The 24243-nt window shown below is 36.7% G+C and overlaps 1 protein-coding gene across 4 annotated transcripts in view; it reads right to left on the bottom strand.

Annotated features, from left to right (window-relative positions):
- Positions 1–538: 538 nt before the first annotated feature.
- mybpc2a (myosin binding protein Ca) overlaps positions 539–24243 on the bottom strand; it is a 66744-nt gene continuing 43039 nt past the window's right edge. For all 4 annotated transcript variants that reach the window (XM_007562137.2, XM_007562138.2, XM_016676464.1 and 1 more), the window contains 16 exons: positions 22326–22491; positions 21015–21121; positions 20880–20909; positions 19991–20130; positions 19294–19453; positions 18200–18304; positions 16836–17024; positions 16571–16705; positions 15562–15729; positions 14313–14401; positions 12372–12567; positions 8020–8159; positions 5636–5795; positions 4273–4409; positions 2985–3171; positions 539–765 (listed from right to left, as the gene is read on the bottom strand). In XM_007562137.2, the coding sequence (XP_007562199.2) occupies positions 737–765; positions 2985–3171; positions 4273–4409; positions 5636–5795; positions 8020–8159; positions 12372–12567; positions 14313–14401; positions 15562–15729; positions 16571–16705; positions 16836–17024; positions 18200–18304; positions 19294–19453; positions 19991–20130; positions 20880–20909; positions 21015–21121; positions 22326–22491 (2138 nt within the window). In that variant the 3' untranslated portion in view covers positions 539–736. The remainder of the gene's footprint in view (positions 766–2984; positions 3172–4272; positions 4410–5635; positions 5796–8019; positions 8160–12371; positions 12568–14312; positions 14402–15561; positions 15730–16570; positions 16706–16835; positions 17025–18199; positions 18305–19293; positions 19454–19990; positions 20131–20879; positions 20910–21014; positions 21122–22325; positions 22492–24243) is intronic.

Below are 24243 nucleotides of genomic sequence, written 5' to 3'. Positions count from 1 at the left end.
AAATGTCACAATGTAGAAAAAAACTCAGCAGTATGGGATAAAAGTTCAACACAAAACTTGGTGAACTTGAAGACTGCTTTGGAAATCTGCCAGTAATTTCCTATTTTCTCACTTCTGTAAAACACAATACAGCTGAAATGGCTTTGAAAAGATAAAAGTGCTTCTAACAACCTATTCCCAAACTGAAAATGGTGCATTTTAATACATCTTTTTTCTATTTTTTTATTGAAATTTAAAAGATTTTATGTAAATCTGATGTTTTGACTCTTCAGAATACTCATTCAATATATCTGAAAAAGAAAAGCCGTCATTACAGATATCTAGAGATATTTCAGAAGGAAATGTGAGTAGTCAAAATTGCTGCTCCAGCCTAGTTGAAATATAATTAGTGATATATTAATTTACTAATACGTTGTCTAGCCATAAATCAGATATCTGGAGCTGAAGTGTGGTGAAACTGATTTTATGGTAAAACGGCCTGCAGTAGTTTTGGTGCCATAGAAAACACATGGACACAGAAAGAAACCAGACACACAGGCAGTGGTAATGGATGTTTTATAACAGTTCAGCGACAGGTCCGCTTCACGGCGGGGGGGAAGATGGCGGCTTTCTGCGGCTCGATTCTGATTGGTCACAGCAGAAGTGAAGCATGATCTGTTCTGATCATATTTATTCATGACTATCCTGTTATACATAATCCATTTACTGTTTCCGTTGGACTGTGTCCTCTGGCGCTTCATTTCTCTTCCGCCTTCTCCTGCAGAACTGTGGAAACAAAAACCACCAAGTCAAATACACACAGTGCTGTGCAAAAGTATTCATAGCCCCCGTGATGTCAGTTTACATCAACAAACTCAATACAACGTAAAAACCCGACTTTCACCAAGTATTTCTGTTCTAGATTCTAGTGCAAATATCTTAGTTCACTTGAAATAAGACAAAACTAATATATGAGCTTTTTAAATGATTTAATATTGGCAGATTATTTGACTTATAACATGGGAAAAATGTCTTTTTATAAGTAAAATAATCTGCCTATGAAACTAGTATTTTTCATCAGTATTAAGGAATTATTTACTTAAAACAAGCTCATATTTGTTGCTGAAAAGTTTCTTCTAAGTTAGTTTTGTCTTATTTAAAGTAAACTAAAATATTTGCACTATAAACTACACAAAAATACTTGGTAAGATTTGGTGTTTTTGCAGTGTGGGGACAAATTGGTTTTTCAAAAATAATGTAATGTCTCCCTCTCACAACAGAAAATGTCTATATTTATAGATATCTTTTGATATTACCCACTGTGTAATATTAAATTAGATCTACAAATCTAATTTGTATATTATAATTTATCCTAATCTACAAATCAGCATAAATTCCCAAATAAGTTTTATTAAATTAAACCTACTTAATATTGGAAAAGTAAAACTGTTTGCTGTCTCAAAACATTCAAAATAGAAAATCTGTTTCCTTTTAGCATTTGACCTTCTGATTATAAGAGAAAATTGGCCAATTTCTATTAAAGGCACAGTTACTGGTTTTACTGTATAATTTTACATGTATAAACGAACTGGAACTCTGCTAGGGTTGCTAGGTAATGGGCGGAACTCTGCTGGGGTTGCTAGGTAATGGGCGGAACTCTGCTGGGGTTGCTAGGTAACGGGCGGAACTCTGCCGGGGTTGCTAGGTAACGGCAAGGCAGACCTGAGTGAAGATGCCCCCCGTTACCTTCTTCATATCTAACGAATTTGGTGTCAAATGTTTGTGCAGTAAAAGTTTTTGTTGGTCAAATCAAAGATACTAATAAAAATTTTTTTCCAGAGGTCATCATAAATATTTTCAAAGGAGAAGCAGCACAAATAAAAATTTGAGTGCACAAACGTAGTTGAGCTGCCTGAAGTTTTTTTTTTTTAACAGCTTGTTTTCCATTAACATTAAATTATTTCCAAAAACCAGGTTGGTGGGTTTTTTAAGTGTTTGGACAGTTTTTGGAAACAGTTGAATCCCAAAATGAAGATCAAAATGTGAACTTTAAGACATCTAATAGGATTAAAACAAAGCCTGGCTGCTTGGGAGGTGAGTATTGACCCTTTGCAACTACGTCACTAAATCCTTGGAGGCGCCATGATGGACGTCGGAAGCGAGGGACAGCAGTATTGATCAGAGTCACTGAAATTGTTTTCCAAAATTGTTTTTCCCAATTTATTCTTGGCTTCTACTTGTTAGAGTCGAGCTAATTTGTCTTTGAATGTAACTCACCTGGTTGGGGATCATAGACGGTGATATTTACAAAAGTTGGAAATGGCTAGCTTAGAAACCGACCCATAACTCCTCCCTCCTGATGTGTTATCAAATTACCAACTTCACCTGAATTCACACCACATGATTTATATCACTATGTCATAAACTGCGTTCCACCAGAGCAGCATTAAAAACGTACAAAAGACGAGATGCTAACCAGTTTTTTCCAAACACGCTAGGCTACATGACGGTGCGTCATTGTCTCCATGGTTACGTGTAGACGCCTTCCTTCTCCATGATGCAACATTTGATATCTTTATAATTATACTCACTTATAAAGTTTATGAACGTTAATCTTACCTTGTAAAAAAGTGTTTGCTGTAAATCCACGTTTACGCCGAGGGCTGACTGTCATTATGAGTGACGGCTGTTATCCATCACTGCGTATCTTTCCTCATTAAAAGGAAATTAATTTATTTTATTTAATAAAATGACAAGTTCCTCCCTTGTCTGTTTGCTGAACCGACCGGGCAGCACCCTGCGACCATTTTTAAAGTGAAATCAAGCAACATCAGGTCACAGACGTCTGTTTCTAGACGGGCTTTAAAGGAGGCATTGGTTGTTTTGACGGCCATTATGGCGCAGGGGGCGGAGTTATGCAGAGCGTGTCGTCACATGTGAAGGGTCACCTTGGAAACAACATTGAGTTTGGTTTGTTTTGTAGACGTTTGAAAGGAAATTCGCACCTCGAACCTCCAGCTTGCACTCCACCTCGTCGGCCCCCAGGTCGTTGACGGCCCTGCAGGAGTAGCGGCCGCCGTCGAACAGACTGGCCTTGCGGATGTTCAGGGTCAACACGCCCTGGTTGTTCTGCATCAGGAACTTGGGGTCGCCATCGATGGCCATGTTGTTCTTCATCCAGATGATCTTCGGCTGCGTTGGGGAGGGAAAACGTGAAATTAGGTCAACGTTTGTGTTTCTGATCTTTCCGCTCAGGCTGCTGACGTGAAAACACACTCCTGACATCAAAAGCCTTTTATTGTTCTGCTCACAGTTTGACTCGTAAAACACGGGAAACATGAGACGCGGCGCTGCAGCCGGAGGAGGTAAAATGGTTGCAGGAGGCTGCAGCCGCCGTCGCCGCGAGCTGCAATCACTTCCCCCTCATTTCCCTCAGGTTTACGCTGCTGCTGCTGTTTATCCTCACTTCATGCTCACATTACGTCTCTACAGAAAACTTCAGTTACCAAAATTACAGCTGATTTACATTTTTTAAATACACATTAAAATTTTCTGTTTTTGTCTGTTTTATTTTTGTGTTGCTAAGACAAAATAATTAAACTTTATTTTTATTTATTTGTTAATGTGAATATAAAATATGACAAGTGATTATTAAAAAAATAAGTAATAAAACCAAATTAAATTAAAAATGAGCATTTCCACAATAAAATCAATACTTTCATCAAATATTTACATAAAATGTTATAAAATATCAGCTTTTTCTTCTTGTAATAATCATAAATAAACAAAGTATGAAAATTTAAATAATAATAATTACGTTTTGATGATAAATAATGTTAATGGAATGTAAAACTTTATATTTTTAGATCTTAGAAATTATTGTTTTTAAGGTAATTTTATTTACTTTAACATCAGTAAAAATTACTAATTTGTTTATTTTCATTCTTTAATTTGTCTGTGATTTTTATAAGAAAAAGAAGAGATTTTAGTCAATTTTAAGAAGAAATTTAATACATTTAATGTTTTTATTATTTTTCTTAACACACTATAAGGTATGATTTATTTATATTTATGAATTTACAATGAAATTCTTGTTAATTGTTATGTTTATTTGCAGTAATACTTATGGTTCCATACATGCCTCCAAATGTTTACAGTGATAAAAACACAGATTACATAGTTTAGTTATTTTCTGACTAACCTGTTTGAGTTTTTTAAGCAGTTTTGCTTTAATTCAGATAAAGTCCCTAAATCCATAAAAACGTTCCTTTGTGGTTTTGATGAGGTTGGTACCTTGGGGTAGCCGCGCACGGCGCAGCTGATGGCGGTGGTGTAGCCAGCGATCACGCTCCGGTCCACCAGAGGAGCCGTGAATTTGGGGGATCGGTTCATGTCCGTCTCCGTGAAAGCTTTGGGCTGGTAGAGCAAACCTAAGCAGAAAAAAAACACGTTAAAAAACCTCAACCTGCAAAGTGAAAACCAAAGTTTGCTGCAACACAGAAACAAGAGTTTTAATTTTACCAGGACACAAAGCTTTGTTGATTCTCCTAGAAATTATTCTCTCTGAAGAGTCCTGGGTGTTTCACGGTTTCATCAATTAGCAGTCATTGTTTTTATTAGCTTAAAAGTCAAAGAGTTGACCTTTGACCTGCTACAAATCGCCTTCTGACGAATTCTTGTCCTTTTTCTTCTTGGAGTGATCACAGCTTGTTGGCTTCTAGTCCTTCAGCTACTTTTTGGAAACTGATTTTTAAATATTTATAAATATAGTTCGAAAGCTAAAGATTTAGCCTGCTAGCTAAATATTCAGTTTGCTAACAAAATATTTAGTTTAGTTCTAAATCTAGTTTCAAGCTATGTATTTAGTTAGCAAGCTAAATATTTAGCTTTATGGCTATGTATTTAGTTAGCAAGCTAAATATTTAGCTTTCTGGCTATGTATTTAGTTAGCTAGCTAAATATTTAGCTCTCTGGCTATATATTTAATTAGCAAGCTAAATATCTAGCTTCAAACTATGTATTTGGGTACCAAGTTAAATATTTTGCTTCAAGTAATTATTTAGCTACCAAGCTAAATTAGCATAAAACTAAATATTTAGTTAGGAAGCATAATGTTTTGCTTCCAACTGTGTATCTGGCTATTAAGCTAAATATTTAGCTTTAAATGGTTTAGCTCGTCAGCTAAATACTTATTAATATCAAAGTAGATATTTAGTTATCAAGCTATATATTTACTCCAAGTTGCATATTTAGCTAGAAAGTTAATTGCTTTCCATCAAACTGACTAGCTAGTAAGCTAAATACTTAGCAATAAGCTAAATATTTAGTTAGCATGCTAAATATGTAGCTTCAAACTAAATATTCCGCTGGTGAGATAAATATTTAATTTGAAGCTAAACATCTGGCTTGCAAACTAAGCTAAATATTTAGTTTGTAAACTTTGTTAGCTAATTAAATATTTAGTTTTAAACTGTGACATTAATGGTGAAAATATGTCTGAAAAATAACCTGGTAATAAACCCAAAATGTGACTGTAACTTCACAAACGGCCCCAGTTCTTTCTTTTCTTTTGAAAGCCAGATCCCAGTTTCTGGTTTGTGTTTTTGGTTTTTGTTTTGTTTCTGAGCGCGGCGGCGGTTTGCAGGGATCTCTTCACCTGTTTTGTCGATGACGGCGGTGTTCTTGCTGATGCCGGCGTCGTCGCTGAGGCCACAGATGTTTTCGCTGAACACTCGGAAGGAGTACTCGTTCCCCATGACCAGGTCGGACACGGTGCAGCTGAGCCTGTGGTTGTGTTCGTGGACCGTGAACCACTCCTGAGCCGGAGACAGGAAGTCCAGGCCTGTACAGTTACTCCATCTCCTTCTAATAATCTAATCATTTCTGAGTCTAGAAAATTCACAGGAGAAGCTGGTAAATCCACTGTTTGGAACGATAACTCAGCTTCGAGCTACTCTAATTTGCTGAAAAGCATTAAAATTTGGACTTTGACTGGGCCATTGCAGCTTAATGCATTATTTTTTCATAATCTTTTAAATTGTCTTGTGGTAACATTTACGATGCTAATTTTATAATTTCTCTGAACATTTTCCACCCTGATTGTTTGATTAGTTTATTGAATTTTGACCAGTGATGAGATTTAAAGAACAAATCTGAACAAACAGGGATTAAACCTAAAAGCAGCTTCATGACAAATGTGAGCAGAAAAGTATCCGACACACATTTATAAATAATCTTTTCATCACAAAATGTTTATAAATGGTTAAAACAGTCTAGCAAAATGCAACTAAACAGCTTTTTTAATCTATTTGTTGTTATTCTATTTAAATCACACACTATTCTTTATTACAATGAAATACAAACAGAATAAAGAAACAGAAACACCCTCCTGGAAGCATTTCTTTCAGCACACATGAAACTAAGCTAACACTACGGATTGTGCTGATGTCTTTCCGGCCTGGCATTGTGCTAGCTCACATTAGCATTATCTAGAGCAGCAAACTCATGAACCTAATTATTGTAAATACTTTCCAATTCTATTACTTTTACCTATCAATGTTTTTTCAGTCCATTTTGCTGTAGATTTATACAACATATATTGACGCTAACTTGTAACCAAGCAAGCACAGATGAGAGGAAGAAGCAGCTAAAAACAACAACAATGCAGCTTAAAAGTTGAATCTGTCTAAGAACTAGTTGTTGCTGGTTGATTCCATGTTCAACACCAGCCTGGATAACTGTGTTTCTCTGTAATTTGGTTGTGCAGCGAAGACTCTTAGGAATATGAAGCTGCTAACATTTCCAGCGCAAACATGAGTGAAACGAAGCATTCAGAGTCAGAAAACTAAAATCCATGAAATGAAAAGCAGAATGAGTCTCTGCAGAGGCGCAGAGGGCTGCTTAATTGGGTAATAATTCTTTGTGGGTTTAATATCTTTTGTGTTACATGCAGTCATTTAAATTATGGTTTAATATGTATCAATTACAGCCTTTTACTCAAAATGAAAATATTACAATCTGCTGCAGAACGAAACTGCGGCTGGAATCCGGAGACTGGCTGTATTTTTATTTTAATGGTTCGTGGTTTGAAATGAAGGAGCTCTGGCATTTTTCACAGAAACATTTTAAAGAAGTGATGCAGTGTGAAAATAAATAAAGACTCTCTTTAACCATTACAGCAGATTTGATTTATACGCTACTATTATCCTGAGCATCCAGGGAGAAACTAATTGGTGTATAAATATGAAACAAGCCGTCCAACATGGACGTGTTTCTGTGATTTTAGAGAAATACTTTTAACTTTGACTACATTTATCCAGAGGAACAATCATCTTCAGAAATATATGTATTATTAGTTGAGTCAATCACAGGGTCTGTAATTAATTAATCACAAAATAAGCAACATTTTTAATTCAAAGACACTTTTTGGTGCTGAATTTTTGAACAACAAAGATATTTTTGTTAACTGTTTGGAACCGATGAATGTCAAGAAATAATTATTTGCATTAAAATTTGTAATCTGTAATTAATTGTCTCTTTCCAAAGAGGGAACTACGAGAGAGCATGCCACTAATCTAAGGGAGATGTTTGTTGATCTTCTTGAGCCAGTTGCTAACTAAAAACAACCAATCAGAGCCAGGAGGCGGGTCTTAGTGCTGTCAATCACCCTCCGTGTAGTGGATTCTGCTGTCCTGTATAGGTAGCTCTCACACTTTTGGCAACTTTGTAGCTGACGGCCATGTTGATAGGTATTCGTAACTAACTGCCATGACAGTTGCTATGTTGTTGCTATGACAACAACAAACGAGCCACAAGCTTAAGAGCTCTTACCTCTTAATTTATAAGCAATAAAGTACATTACCGTTATTACTCAGTGACTTTTGACTTCTCTACTCACCTCTGCGTAATACCAAGACAAACATAACCCTAACATAAGATCCAAACAACGACATCGTCAGCATAGGAGCGGTTTAGCTGGCGGTTGCTTTAACTGGTAGATTTACCCACAATACACTGGGACTGTTCCTCCTTCATGCATACCTTCGTCTTCTTGTCACATTTCTGGACGGTGTAGCCGATAATCTCGCAGTTGCCGTCATCTTTGGGTGGCTTCCACTCCAGCGCGGCGTTGAAGCCCCAGACGTCGGTGACGTGAACATTGATGGGCGGGCCAGGCTTCTCTGGAGAGATCGCAACGCAGACAGAGGTGAGTGGCAGCATTTAAGCTGAAACGCAGCTAATCTGACTCATTAACGGATTGATTTATATAGAGCTTATCAACGACCAACTCAGGTGACCCAGGACTGGAGGATATGGCTGAAGAACTTATGATATAAGCATTTCACATCACTTGATATCCATAATTTTTGATCAGTTTTTTTGTGTTAAATATCTGAATTACTGCCGAACTGGTTCCTGCTTTATCCACAGATTTCACTCCACGTCGTTTTTTATTTTTAAGCAGCTATGAGGCTCGGTAGAAAACCCTGGAACTGCTGCTGCACACGTTACTCAAGAGGCTGTTGCTAGGTAACCAAAGAATGAATGAGTTGCTAGGTAACCAAAGAGTGAGTGAGTTAGTTGCTAGGTAACCAAAGAGAAGAGTAAGTGAGTTGCTAGGTAACCAAAGAGAAGAGTGAGTGAGTTGCTAGGTAACCAAAGAGAAGAGTGAGTGAGTTGCTAGGTAACCAAAGAGAAGAGTGAGTGAGTTGCTAGGTAACCAAAGAGTGAGTGAGTTAGTTGATGCCACCAACATAGCTTAGCTAGCAGTGAAGTAGAGCAGCCAAAGCCTCTTCTCTGCCTACGTCTCTCAGAATGCTGTGCGGTTCTGGATTCAGGGAATATTTTATATGTTGAATATTCATACCAACTGATATTGATCAAGTTTCTATTACAATATATATCGTTATTGATTTATTGTCCAGCCATAAGGTGACCAAAGCACTTTATAGTAAAAATTTCATCACAAGAAAAAGAAAACAACATTAAAAATAAGGAAAAAATGTTGCTACGCTACCTGGTAGCCATAGGGTCACCATTATAAATCCACTTCAATAATCGAATCTAAAACTAACAAACACATGAATGGCCTTCTTCAAGTCAGTGAAAGTAAATCTTTCAAACCAAAGTTAGATGTTTTAAAAACAGATTTAACTTTAACAGGTTTAATGAAAGATTTAACGGTGGAAGGACAGTCTTTTTATTTTTTATTAATCTTTTAAAGAAAGGTCTAACTGGTCAGCAAATCTAAACTCCTGATCAAATCTTACCTCTTGGTTTTTGACAGTTTTACTTAGCTTAAAAGTCAGGACACTCACATATGTTTCTCACCAAATAAGATACATTCAGTCTTTTGCTGGAACTCTGCTTGGGTTGCTAGGTGACGGGGTTGCTAGGTAACGGGCTGGGCTTTGCCGGCGTTGCTAGGTGAGGGGCAGCACCTGGCGATTTGTGACGTTACAATCCGGAGACTTTTTGGTCACCAAAAAACATTAACTAATAAACTGTCAGTGTTTTTTAAGCACTTTGATTGTTTTTAGAAGCAGTGGGAACCTAAACAGAAGAACAAAAATGTCCAAAATATGTATTTTGCATAATAGGTCCTGCTTTAAGAGACTAACAATTTTGTAAGTCATCTGTATAACGTTTGAAGGACAGTTTGTGTGCAGATCTAACTTCTCCTAGTGCAGTGGTTCTTAACCTTTTTTGAGGTACCGAACCCACCAGTTTCATATGCGCATTCACTGAACCCTTCTGTAGTGATAAATAAAATATGATTTTTTTCCCCCAATTTCACTAAGTCTTCTTAAAAGGTAGAGTCTCTGAGAACAGTTCTTCAAAATATAGTCAGTGTTTTCAGCACAGTTGAGCTGACTGTCCAGGAACGACCAAAGGTATTTAAAATTTGCCACAGTTTCTACAGGTTGGCCATCGAGAGAAACTGGAACCACTTTAAGGTCTTGTTTAGATCATTTAATTAGCTCTACATTCTTAAGAGAATGAAAAATTAATAATAAATAATAAAGACTTTGCGGTATTCTGATTTAGTAATGTAATTATATTAGTTGTGTTACCACCCCCACGCCACTAGAGGCAGTAGTAACTCCGAAAAGATGCACTAAGGAGCAGATTTATAAGTACACCGAAAGCTACGGTGAGCTTTGCTGAAGTAATTAAAGACACAAGTTCAAATCCATGCTGAGAGTGGAGCTCCTCCAATCAGAGCTCCTCCGCAGCTCTGATTGGCTCAGCAATGTAACGTGATCCTCTGCAGCAAGTGATGGCAAAGCGGGGCGTCATCACGACTTTACACAGTTTGTCTTTACCTCCGCGGCAGAGGCTTCGCCGAACCCCTGAGACCGACTCATCGAACCCCTGGGGTTCGATCGAATCCAGGTTAAGAACCACTGATCTAGAGGCAGGACACAAAGGGAAAAGAGAAGGGATCCAGGGACGGAGCCCTGTGGCACTCCACACAAAACATAGAGGATGTTCTGTTAAATAGGAAGTAAGCCGCTGCAGCGCAGAGCCACGGATACCGACAGCGAGTTTTAAACGAGTCAGAAGGACAGAATGCTCCACCGTGTCGAAGGCTGATGTAAGGTCCAACAGAACCACGACAGATTTGTCAGAAGTGAAGGATAAACTGCCAGACGGCTCTGAGACGAAGAGAAATCCCAACGAGAGGCAAAAATCAACAGTTGCAGCGGCGGAGATTTGACAGATTAGACAGATTAGAGAGATTGGCAGATTAGTTTAGCAAAGAAAAGGGATCAAGGGAAGACAGAGAAAGGAAAACTGGCAAAGCAGCAGCATGCTTTGCATCACAAAGAAGAAGAATGAAGCCTGTTATTATTCTCTCGTCTGTGTGGTCTGTGTGTCACAGCGCAGCAGCGGAGCACTGTACGGCATCGCCGAGCGTTTATCATCAATCTCACTCTGCTGCTCCTGCAGTCCTCAGCGTGGTGACGGATCATCCAGGGAGGGGGCGCCATCTGAGCCTCTCATTAGCTCAACCTTCCCAGCTCCGCTAAGTGACAGAGTCGCCCTCAAAATCCAACCCTAATCCGAGTCAACGTGCAAATAATCCCCAAGGAGCCCCGGCCCACGGAGACGAGCCCTGCAGGATGGAGGAGCGGCGGCGGAGTTAGGATTACGTCTCAGAGGGGAATGAGCTCTTTGAAGCTTCGCTACTTTTAGTCGCACGTCCCTCGGATCAGGAAATGAGGAATTATCATCAAGTTTGGAGGAGAAATCTCGACATGTCTCAGATTTGGAAACAGGTTCCTAATCTTGTACCTTGTGAAATTGGAACAAGCGTGATGAGCTAATCCTAATGAGAGAACATGCAACACAAGGAGGGCAAATGTCACGCAGGTGATGAGTTTAAGAAGAAAAACAGGAAAATAACTAAAAGAGTTGAAATCTGCAAGGCTTTGCAGGTTCCTAAAGTAAAGCTGTCGCAAATTATTTAGTAATCAAGTATTTCCCTTTCTGCAGGAGCTACTTTAGGTAATAAACTAAATATAAGAGAAAATGCTGGTAAATAAACCATTCAGTTGCTTCTGTTAGTAAGAAAACATATCATTTGTTAAAAGACAATATGATTACAATATTTAATTTTTAAAGTGTAAAAACTGATGAGAAACTGTAAAAATCAAACTTTGCAAATGTTGCTTTTCATATCACATTTCACATTCAGTCTCCAGTTTATGACTGTGAAAAGATGCAAAAAAAGGAGGAATTTTTGCAAAACTGAAAAGTCAAATATTTTCTAGAAAATACTCATAAATTTTAAAATTCATCTCTGAAACGTCCTAGAAAAAACACGGACATTTCTGAGCTCCAAAAGTGGAAAATTTGCTGGAAAAAAGTCACATTTTGAAGCTAAACTCAGAAATTTGATAGAAAAAAAACTTGGAACTTTCCGAGCTCCAAAAAACTGAAAAATTCCAGGAACACTGAGAAATTTTACATTGATCTAATAAATCTTCTAGAAAAAAAAGTGTTAAAATTTTTTAAATTTTCCAAGTTTAAAAAGTTAAAATTTTAAATTTTTTAAATTCAGATTTTTTTTTTAAGAAAACTTCTCAGATTAATGTAAAAATGTCAGGGGTTTCTTTTGCAAATGTTTGACTTAAAACTTAGAAATGTCCATGTTTCTTGAAGAAAAGTTCTGATATTAATTTCAAAATGTATGATTTTTCCCCACATTTTTATTTAGACCTTTTAAACTCAGAAATTTCCAGGGTTTTCTAGAAAATTCCTGAGATCAATTTCAAAATTTCAGGGTTTTTTGGCAGGAATGTACACCTTCTTTTCCGTCTGTAATGCCCTGATATCCAGTTAATCTGGATCGTCGGCTGTCATGCTGGGTGGCGTTAGTGACTGACCTACGACCTGGATCTCGAGGTCTGCGCTGTCCGTCTTGTCCTCGACCTGGACAGACAGGGTGTACGTCCCTGAATGTCTCCGCTCTGCAGAGCGGATGAACAGGATGGTGTCCACCTCGCTGGTGCGAGTTCCCACGGATTTGTCCTCCATCAGGGCTCCGTCTTTGAACCAGGTCACGACGGGTCGAGGTTTTCCCTGCAGTCACACGAATACGTCAAAGAAGAACCATAAAGGTGAAAAGCACCAACTGTCCCTCTTTCTTCCTCTCAGACGCACAGACACGTTTTTCATGTTAGATTTAAGACGTTTTCTAACTATTTTAAATGTGTCCTGGTATGTAAATACAAAGAGGGTGGATTTATTTTCCGCTGGACTGTAAACAGCAGTGGCAGTAAAATCGGGTTGGATATTTCTCCAGTTTTATTGGAACAAAAACAGCTCCAGGAGCAAAATGTCCGGCTCTTATATAAGACGACAGAACGGTTGAAGCTCTCTCCGTCTCTGGAGATCATCATGCAGCTTCGTTCTCCATCTCATCTTCCTCTTCTGAATCACTTTCTTCTTGTCTATTTTCGTTTACAACAAGCCTTTTGCCGCTTGCGTTCTTTACCAGCGCCATCGTTTGCAAGTTGTTGTCAGATGCTGTAGTTGTCCTCGCGCCTTTAAAGCTCTTGCTCTCTCTCTGTTGCAGGCGATATTTACAAAACGGATTTTTGTTCCAGGAGATGAAACAAAGAAAATGCAGCCATCAGGGGGAATCTCAGTTGTTGGTTCTTTTAGTATCCAAAACACACGAGAAAATGTGCCTGCATCTGTTGCACAGTTGTTTTTTTAGATAATTTGCTGCATTTTTCAGCAGATTCTTGCAGAAATAAAGCAGAGAACATTGTGTTTAAGATGTAAACTCTTGATTCTGGGCTGCTTTCAGTCAGAGTTTTAACTGAAATGGCTTTTCTTGGAGGCTCGAATGATATTTTGACGCAGGTAAATGTTGGACCCGACTTCAGCTTTTGATGCCGTTTATCATTTGATGCTGCTGCATGGGGCTTTACACTGGAAAAACACAACAAGTGTCTTTGGTCTAATTTCTACTACAAATATCTGAGCACACTTGAAATAAGACAAACTGACTTAAACGTAACTTTTATCAAGAAATAGGAGTTTAGGTCAATAATTCAGTAAAATTTATGAAAAGATTCTACTTCCAGATTATTTCATTTATAACATGAGAGATTCATCAATATAGAGGAATTATTGGCATAAATCAAGCTAATTTATTGCTCTAAAAAGTTACTCTAAGTTAGTTTTGTCTTATTTCAAGTGCACTAAGATGTTTGCACTGGATGTTTCTGGAAACACCTCTCTGGTGTTCCACAGGGTTCTGTTTTGGGGCCTCTCTTGTTCTTGCTCCATTTTCTCCCTCCTGGTTTCACTCAGTCATCCTTAAATTAAATCTCCTGTTCTTAAGCATTCAGACTTCAGTTTTTATTTTTCTCTAATCTGGAACAAACTTCTAGAAAACTGCAAAACAGCTGAAACACTGAGATCCTTTAAAACCCACATTTTTAGAGTTTATTATGATTAATAATAACTAGAGCATTAATCAGGATACATGATGTACTAAAGTACTGATGACTTAAACCTTTTGATACATTAACAAAAATACATGAACCACTATTAGTTGCTCAGTTCTAGATGCATTTTCTGATTTTTATTTGTAAAGAGTCCATATTAATAACTTGCTTACCTCTTTACAATAAAGCATAAAGTTGATTCTTCCAGAAACATTTGAAACTTTCAGGCTAAACATAATAATTAAGGGTTGATTTGAGTCCAAAAGGTTTTCCTGTTATGTTCAAATGCAGTCGAAGAGGCTTTGATCTGCAAACATGAAACCTCTGCGTGTAAGGAAAACAAACGAACAAAGCAGTCAGTTTTACCTGGAAAGGGATGACCAGGTTCACCTTCTCCCCCACAGCTTTGAAGATCTTGGATCTCAGGTTGCGAGGGAGTCTAATCTTTGGATTTTCTGCATGAAAAGACGGATCGCGCTAATAAGAGAGACGTTAATGTCCCCAACATTAATCCAGAGGTTTGCAACCTTAACAATCCAAAGAGACGTTTTTGCTCCCAGTCAAGATAAACAGAGCTGAAAATATCACACGATCGCTCGAAAAAAGACAACTTATAATCTTTAAGATAGGACATTTGTTGTCAAAAAAGATAAAAAACACAAAAAACGTGAAGCTTTTGAATGACTTAAAACATTTTCTTCTATTGGATTTTGATACAAATGGAAAATGAAATTATTATAAAAGAAAATAGTTTCCAACCTGATGACAAGAACAACTGATCCAGTTTTAGTGCTTTTCTGTTGTGGAAATCCAGTAAAAATATGGAAAACTGCTAAAATCTGAATTTGTAATTATTATTTTTTTAAATCATTAGTTAGAAATTTTAGAAAAAAGAGATGATGAGCCATTGGAAGATCCAAAGATCTTATCTTATTCTGACGATTAATCGATTATTCTGACGATTAATCGATTATTTTGACAATTAATCGATTAGTTGGATTTTTAAAAAGTGGCACATTCTGCAGGATTTCCATGTATCCATTTAAGCCTTCTGGATACAATATCTGAAAAACATTAAAATATGCAAATAAAAAATAATGCAATTCTTTTTTTAAATAAGAAAACATTTTATTTGCATTTGCTGCATCTGCAGCTAAAAAATACTTCTACCATGAAAATCGTACCCCTTTCTGCTTGATTTAGCATTAATTTAACATTAATATATCAATAATTTGGTGGCAAAAGGTGCTTAATAGCAGATTTTGTTTACACAGTTTGGACCAGGTGGAGCTAAAACTGTCATTTGCAGAGTTCTGGGTGGAACATATTTAAAGAGAAAGTTTTTTTTGTCTTAAACACAAAATGTGTAAATTTTCTCCACTGTTTTGGTTTAGTCACTCCTCTGAATATGTTATTATTTAATAAAAAATATTTTTTGAGTCTGTATCCTGCAGTTAACGATTAATCAATTACTAAATAAGTTGACGATTATTTCAATAATCGATTAATCATGATTAATTGCTGCAGCTCTAAAACAAACTAGAGAAAAACTTAAGAAAAAAGCCTAAAACTTGTTGCTCAGGGAATTTTAAGCTACATTAAGTGAGTCCTTTACCTACGACCTCCCTGATGGTGACGGCCTGAGCCAGCGTGGCGGGGGGGCTGCGTCCAGCGACATTCACTGCAAACACTCTGAACAGCATCTTGTCCCCGGTGGGGAGGCCCTTCACCGTGTACTGGCTCATTTCCACCGGCTCCTTGTTGGCCTGCACCCACTGGTCACCTGGGAAAACAGAGGATTCATCAAACCCTGCTAGCAAATAAACAGCATTAGCATCAAGGAGCATCAGCTCAAACTAAGGCTGAAACGATTAATCGATTACTGAAATATGTAACTAATTTAGTAATCGATTAATCATAAACTAGAGTAACTCATTTTCTGTAAAAACAGTAAATAAGCCAAAGCAGTTAAAAAAAAACATTTTGCACTCAAGATAAAAAAAAATAAAATAAAGCTCATTTGCCTTTAAATATGTAAAAAACTCCTCATATTCTTTGCTTAATTTCTTAATAAAATAATAATCAAAATGCATTTTGATTTGTTCCTGATTGACTCAGTGTTTCACCTTAGGTAAGACTTATTTATTTCCTTAAAGTCAAGCAGAAAGGTCTGAACTTAATGTTGATTTCAGAAGTATTTTTGCTGCAGATGCATCCTTTGCAACAAATGATCAATCATTCACTAAATAAATGGTGAATTTTAGGCAGTTCAATGTTTATTTTATTATTGAATTATTTGTATTTTTAAATGTATTTCTAATACTGTTAGCAATAAGCTTAAGTTGTTAAACGAAAAATCTGCAGAATGTTATTCAATTAATCTATAGAATAACCAATTAATTGATAAAAAATGATTAATTAATCAACACAACCGATTAATCAACAAATGTTTGAAAATCTGATATAAAAACTGATTAATTGATAAAAATAATCAATTAATCTACAGAATAAATGATTAATCGATAGAATAATCGATTGCTAAAATAATCATTAGTTGCAGGCCAAGCTCATACAACACGTCACACTGCTGTCTTATGCTTTCAGATAAGATTTGTTTCATTTACTTCCTTCTGTGCAGTACTCAATGATGTAGCCGTTGAGGCCGCCGGCTCCGATCTTTTCTGGAGGTCGCCACTTGAGTGAACAGCTAGAGTCAGTCAGATCCTCCACAGTGAGGCGAGTCGGCTCACTGGTGGGGGCTGAGAGACACAAGAGCTAATTAAGACCTTAATACCTGGAATGAACGGGAAGGGAAGGCAGGTTAAGCTGCGTCAGAATGAGCGCCGTGTGGAAAGCCTGGGTTAATTAGCCGCTCCGTTAACGACGCACCGATGGGCATGAAGGGCTGGGAGGTGGCGCTGGGCTCAGAGACGCCGACGCTGTTGACCGCAAACACTCTCATCTCGTGAAGAACGCCCTCAAGCATCTTCTTGGCCTCGTAGGTGGTGGACTCGTAAACGTCGAAGTTTAGTTTGGTCCACCTGGCTGAACCGACCTTCCTTCTCTCCAGCAGGTAACCTGCAGCGAGCAGAGGAGGGTAGAGCACGACTTCAAAAGTATTTCACTTTGTAAAAATAAAAAGTAGCTGTACAAGAAAATACTCAAGGAAAAGTAAAAAAGTATTTGGTAAAAACTTGAGTAACTGATGATAAAATCTGATTCAATATTTTAAAATTACGTCATTAAACTACTACAAATAAATACAAAACATTCATTTTTCAAATCGATATTCTCAAGATTAAACTTTACATAAAATCAATATCTACAGTAAGTAATATGTAAATTAGAATAAGGTAATGACAGTAAATATTGTAACTAAGTTCAGCAGATAGAAAATAACACAACAACAAAGCTGGTGTATGAACAGGAGGTCTCACTTTAACAAATTCCACTTGTGCATCCATATTTCATATATTTTTGGTTAAAATATTTGTTAAACTTACTTGTATTGGATGGAATATTCAGAAATTTTACTCAAGTCAGAGTATCAATGTTTCACAATAATATTACTGAACTAAGAGTAAAAATTATTTGGTAAAAATGGTATTCAAGTACTGAGTAACTGATCATAAAATCTGATTTTATACTTTAAAATGATATCATCAAACAGATGTATAAATTCTAGCATTTTAAGAACTAAAATAAAAAAATATATAATACAAATAAATACAAAACCTAAACTTGGAATAAAATTAAACCCTACAGTAAGTAATATGTGCATTAGGAGAGGATAATGACAATAAATAAATAATAATCTTGGTCTCAAAATGATGCAATAGGCTCACCAGGTAAAAAATATTAGATCAACAAAGGTGGTGTGTGAAAAAGAGGTCTCACTTTGACATAAACTGAAGGTGTGTGTGTGTCTGTTTCACACATATTTTTGGTTAAAATGTTTGTCCTTTCTTCATTGAATAAAATATTCAGAAATTTTAGTCAAGTAACAGTAAACAATGAAATAATTTCAAAATCGAACTTTATATTAAATTAGTTTGATGATCTGAAGCCTGTAAGTGTTACAGAAAAAGAAAAAACTGAAGAAATCCATACAGGAGGCAAAAGCTTTCCCTCTCTACTGTAAATCTGAGTAGTTTGGGATGAAATGAAAACAGATCCATTAGATCATGAAGCTGTTTTCTCCAGGGAGGACATCAGATGTGGAAACATCAGACGAGGCGTGTAGCAGCATTTACCTTTAACAGGAACGCCGCCATCAAATGAGGGAGGCTCCCATGTGATGATGGCAGAGTCCTCGCCAACTGATGTGCACCTGATGTTGTTGGGAGCGTTGGGCATATCTGGAGGTTACAGTCAGAGAGAAACTATGATTAAAATGAGTCCTTGGATGAAAAGAAAAAAGACATTAGAGGTCTTTTAATTTTCTTCCACAGCGCCATAGCTTTTCAAATATGGGAATATCTGCTAATTTGAGCTGAAAGGGGACCTGTTACGCAAAATCCACAGGATTTTTCACTTCCATTTGGGTTTCTACTGCTTCTAAAAACAGACCAAATGTCTAAAGAAAACATACAGATGGTTTTTAGCAATAAGTTAATTTTTATTGGGGTCTGGAAAATTAGCTGTTTCAAAAATCTTCTATATTTAACCGACAGAGTTCCGCTCGTAACCTAGCAACCCCGACAGAGTTCCGCTCATAACCTAGCAACTCAGGCAGAATTCCGCCCGTCACCTAGCAACCCAGGCAGAGTTCCGCTCATAACCTAGCAACTCAGGCAGAGTTCCGCTCGTAACCTAGCAACCCAGGCAGAGTTCCGCTTGTAACCTAGCAACCTAGACTGAGTTCCAGGACATTTGGACAGCTGGTTTTACAGCTACATTCAATTTTAAAATACTTTATTGATCCCAAAGGGAAATTAAAGGTTGATGTTGCTCATTTGATTAAAGGTCGGCAACAGCAGAGGGTGAAATGTAAGCAGCAGCCAAAATAATGCTGATGAACTTTCTTGATAAATATTACTGACGGAAACTTACTGCAAAGAGTTTAATCTCAGTACGTGCTGTACAACAATGTTTTGTTGTCGATTTACCACCCAGAAACTACTTGCTGCATTCTTGTTGATTATGAAGGAAGGTCTACTTTTGCTTTTCTGAGATGTACGGTTATATAATTATATGTACGGTTATTTGGATTTAAAGTGATGATTCTGAACTGACCAGACTGAAATCTCATTATCTAAGAATTATTTTGTGAAAAAAAAAGTTTGTGTGGCCCACCTTTAGGTGCTAAGAGATAAAGATAGAAACGGAGAACTAAACGGTAACTGACCCACAACCTTGATGAAGAGTTCGGCCTTGTCCTCTCCCACTGGGTTGGTCACATTGATGGTGTAGGGACCCTCGTCTCCTCTCTCCGCCCCGTCAATCACAAAGCTGCTCACGGTTTTCTCCGTCTCCACGCGGACCCGTCCCTCGCTCTCAGAGATCACCTGTCACAAACTGCCTCCTTTAAACGTGTTTATGAAGAATGTATTTAAAATAATAAAGCCAAATCTAATTTAGTTTTTCCCTGCAATTACAAACTCCATGTCAATAATTTTAGTCTGAAAATAAAGCTAACACGTGTCTAAAATTGTTGTTTTCATTTCTGGAGTATCCACATTTCTTTTGTCAAATTATATATAAAAAATAAGAAATTGCTTTATTTGACTCCAATTGTAAGTTTTGACTCCTGTATTTTTTAAATCCAGTGTAAAAAAAAATACAACAAATTTAGACATTTTTAACTGATTTTTCTTTTAAATCACCAAGATATATGCGCAAGATTTTTTGGGCACTACCAGAGCTCCATACAATGTCTTTTAGATGAAGGTTCCAGGTCATTGACGTCTGTCCTGCAGGCTTTTGGCATAAACTCAAACACTCAACTGCTTATTTGGGCTCCAAAAATCAGAAAACAAACAATCTATCTCCCAAAATAAAAACAAGTGCATAACCAGGTGGGGGTTAAAACATTTAAATCTCACCTGGTCTCCTTTCATCCAGGAGACGACGGGGGTCGGCTCTCCCGTGACCTCAACATCTAGGCGGAGTTTGTTTCCAGCCACCACCGTGACGACGTTCCCATCGCCGCTGCCGCCGAAGTTCAGGTGGATTTTGGGAGGTTCTGTCATGTGATCATCCAAAATCATTTAAATTATGAAGATAATTAATAAAGGAATATTTTATCTTATCTTATCTTATCTTATCTTATCTTATCTTATCTTATCTTAATGGCTGCTTAAAAGTACTGATTAACTTTCAATTCTTAATGTTTTATTACCAAACAGTGTATTGTTGCTTTAATAGTGGATAACTGCATGTAAAACGATGTTTCACTTTTTTTTTGTCTACAACAGTAAAATAATTTTAGTAATTCATCCTGTTTCTCCATCTCTCCCAGCTGATCTGATTATGGGAAAGACTGGAAAAAAATGATCTTTTTTTTAAGCTTCACACTTTTTTTTAACTCAAAAATATTGTTGCTATGATTAATTATAATTAAGAACCTGATTTTATTTTTTTCCCAAAACAGCTTTAAAGAGACATATTTTGTAAAAATGGAGCTTTGCTTATGCATTGCTAGTAGTAATACCAGTTACACTGGAAAATTACTTCACTCGTAACATGAGAAAAATATTTTCTGCTAGTGATTTTTTTTAATCAATATTAAGGAATTATTTTCTCCTATATCTTGCTGAACAGTTAATTGTAAGTTAATTTTGTCTTATTTATATATTTGCACTAAAAAGTAGACCAAAATACTTGGTGTGACTTTGTGTTTTTGCAGTGTATCGTTCCGAAGTGTCCATAAAATATTACGAAACATTTCGTCATGCATCTCTTTGCATAGTTGAATAAAAACAGAAGAATTACCTTCTATGGGAACAATTTCAATCTTGACCTCTAAGAAAAAAGGAAATTATTCTTTGTAAATAAAAACTGCTGAAGGCTTGTGTACGTTTAAAAAATGTTAAGAGCTCAAAATGTTTTTTTCTGTATCACCCTCACCTATGAAGTTGAGTTTGGCAGACAAAGAAAGAGCGTAGCCGTCTGGGACGAAGGTGTAATCTCCTGCATCCGAAGCCTCTACTTCATCAATCGTCAGCTTGTGGATCCTGAGGATAATTAGGCAGATGTTACCAAACAAACAAACAAAAAACAACTATTTTTACGACCTGTGTTTATCCTGAAAGATGATGCAATCTTAAGGAGTGAGGCTTTCACCTGGTGGGATTACAATCGCCTCATGGATCTCCTGCTTTGATGGAGAAGGAAGGATTACTGTGAAAAGCCCAGACCTCTGGGGTGTGTGCTCCATCTGAGGAAGCTTTTATTGTGTGTTTTCAGAGGTTAATGCCTTACAGACTGCAGCCGATCTGCAAAAATAGGTCAAACGACTAAAAAAACCCTCTGGTAGTAAGTTTGCCAAGCCATTTGGCAGCCAGTGCACACTGCTCTTCACACTGCAAAAACACAAACCTCACCCAGTGTTTTTGGTCTAGTTTCTACTGCAAGTATGTTATCACACTAGGAAAAAGACTAAACTAACTACAGGAACTTTTCAACAACACACAGGAGCTTATATTGAGCCAATAATACGATAAATACAAAGGGACTAGTTTTTGTCTTATTTCAAGTGTGTTAAGAGATTTGTACTAGAAACTGGACCAAAAGTACTTGGTAAGGTTTTGTGTTTTTGCAGTGTACTTTAGAAATACTGGATACTTCTTCAGTTTTTTCACAGTTACTGCAAATACAAACATAAAGTTAGAAAAACAAACAAAAAGTAGTTAACATAAAGGTATAAACTGCTTTTACACAAAGTACTAGAACCACATTTTGCTGCTTTCTTTGTAATTATATAATTAAGTCTGTACTCAATTATAATGCTCTAATCGAAGCCCTTTAAGCTCTGAATGACTAAACAGACTGCAAAAACTCTAAATCTTACCAAGTATTTTGTTTAGTTTCTAGTAAAACTATCTTAGTACACTTGAAATAAGACAAAATAACTTTTCAGCAAGAAACAGGAGCTTGTGTTAAGTAAATAAGTCTTTATAATTGATAAAAGCAAATTATTTCTCTTACAAAATGAAATTTTTTCCAATGTTAGAATTGAAACAATGTCACAGTGGAATTAGTACTTGTCCAACTTGTAAGTTAGTACACTTGAAATACGACAAGATTACGATATTTGAACTAGAAACTAGTAAAAAACATTCTAATAACAAACATTTTGTGTTTTTGCAGAGCAGTTTGATGGGAGAAAAGGTTTAATCAGAGCAGAAACTCGGGTTGCTGCGCAGCGTCTGGGAATACCTGCCGATGTGGGAGACTTTGATGCGGTCGCTGGGCTGAACTTCAACGCCGTCTTTGAACCATTTTCCCGTCACATTTTCATCGGACACTTCGCACTTGAACACGGCCTGCTCAGCTGATTTCACCGTCACATCAGCGATGCTCTGCAGAATCTCCAGCTCCTTATCTGCACAGACATACGGAGGATTTAGCAGGATTAGCTAAAAAACGCGGTTTTACTACGGCGTGGCAATTAATTGGCTTTATGTAAATGAATTGTTGGAGATTTAATTTTTGGGGAAATAGTGTTTGTTTTTTTAACCAATGAACTCTTTGGCTTTCCTTAGTTCACACAGTAACGTCAGCTCACCAATGGCGGCCATCTTGTTTTACAGCTTCTATTTATTTGGACTCTGGATTCAGGTCAACTCCAAGCGTCAGGCTAAGATTTATCTTTTTTTATTAATTACGAGAATAAAGTCATGATTTTATGAAAAGTCCCAAACTGTATATACTTATACACATATAAGTGATGACATAATGCTTAATTGAAATACTTCATCTCTAAACATAAAAAAATCAAAATAATTTGATTTTTAAGCATCAAATTATTATCAGTAGCAAGACTTTGAAATACTCGTTGAAACAATTGTCTATTTTAAAGAAAGAACTACATGAACTTAGGAAACATATTTTTTTTCTGATTAAAAAAAACAACTTTTTTTTGTAATTTAAATATATAATTTATGGTAAAATTGTGTCTTTTTTCTGCTAGAATCATAACTACGTTCTCATTGGCCTCAATACTCTGTCACATAACTTAAAGAGCAAAATAAAAGCCATTTTTTGAGAATATTTTCTGCAATTTCTTTCTTAGAAAGGAAAGTAATCAAAAGAACGATTACAATTGGAAGTGATATGAAAACATTTTTAAGCCGCATCGCCCGGCCGTAATTCCTACAAATAGAAAATGATATTAAAGTGATGTTTTTCATTCAATCAGGCTGAGAGTGAAAAAAACTGACGATTTTAAATCTGTGACGTTCTATTCAACCCCTTTAACTACGACACTCCTAAGTAAAATCCAGAGCAACAAACTCAGAAGTTACTTATTAGTAAATATATTCTAATCATGTGTTTGCTTCACAATATCACAAATGATGAGACAGAAACGAGAATCCTTTGATAAATCTGGTGATGAATGTAGATTATTTTATCCTCAGATATTCTCACAGGGAGCTGAAACTGTCACAGCTGCATGTTGATGTTCGCAGATCTATGATTGGACTTCCAGTAATCTCCCCAATTAACAGAGAAGGACGGACGGCAATTTTCACACCATAATCAATTAGCGGATTCGTCTGCAGCGCCTGGAAGCAGAAACCAGTAAGAGGTGGAAACAAAAAGAGCCTGACGAATGCCGAGAGCCGCAGATACAAGGAATTAACCAAGTTTCATTAATTACCACCTAAGTAATGACTAATTTACTCCTTTCCATGCTTGTCAGAATGGAAAACGTCAACATGTTCGGATTAAATTGCAGGGAGATTCGAGCTGGTAAACTTTAAATAGCAGCTGGTTATTATTTCCGTAAGAGCTCAGTGAGATGTTTACCATGTTGGGGATAGAAAAACAAAAAAGGACGGGTACATTTTAGCCAAAAAACTCTGATATTTTGAGATCTCGGAAAACTTGAAAATTTTTGAGCTTGAAAAGTCACAATTTTTTTAGGAAAAAAAAAAAACTGAAATTTTGTGATTAATCCATAAATTTTTCCCCCAAAATTGGAAATTTGAGTTTTTAAGTGTCAAAAATTCAGATTTTTTTTTGTGTGCAAATTTTCTGGGATTCATCTGAAAAAAAATGTTTTTTTTCTTTTAGCAAATTTTCAACTTTTCAAACTCAAACAGTTGCTTACAAGAATATATAAAATCAGGGG

Source organism: Poecilia formosa, unplaced genomic scaffold (assembly GCF_000485575.1).
Source record: "Poecilia formosa unplaced genomic scaffold, Poecilia_formosa-5.1.2 Scaffold134, whole genome shotgun sequence".
NCBI lineage: Eukaryota > Metazoa > Chordata > Actinopteri > Cyprinodontiformes > Poeciliidae > Poecilia > Poecilia formosa.
The sequence above is the reverse complement of the archived record's forward strand: the minus strand, read 5'-3'. Positions and strand labels throughout refer to the sequence as shown.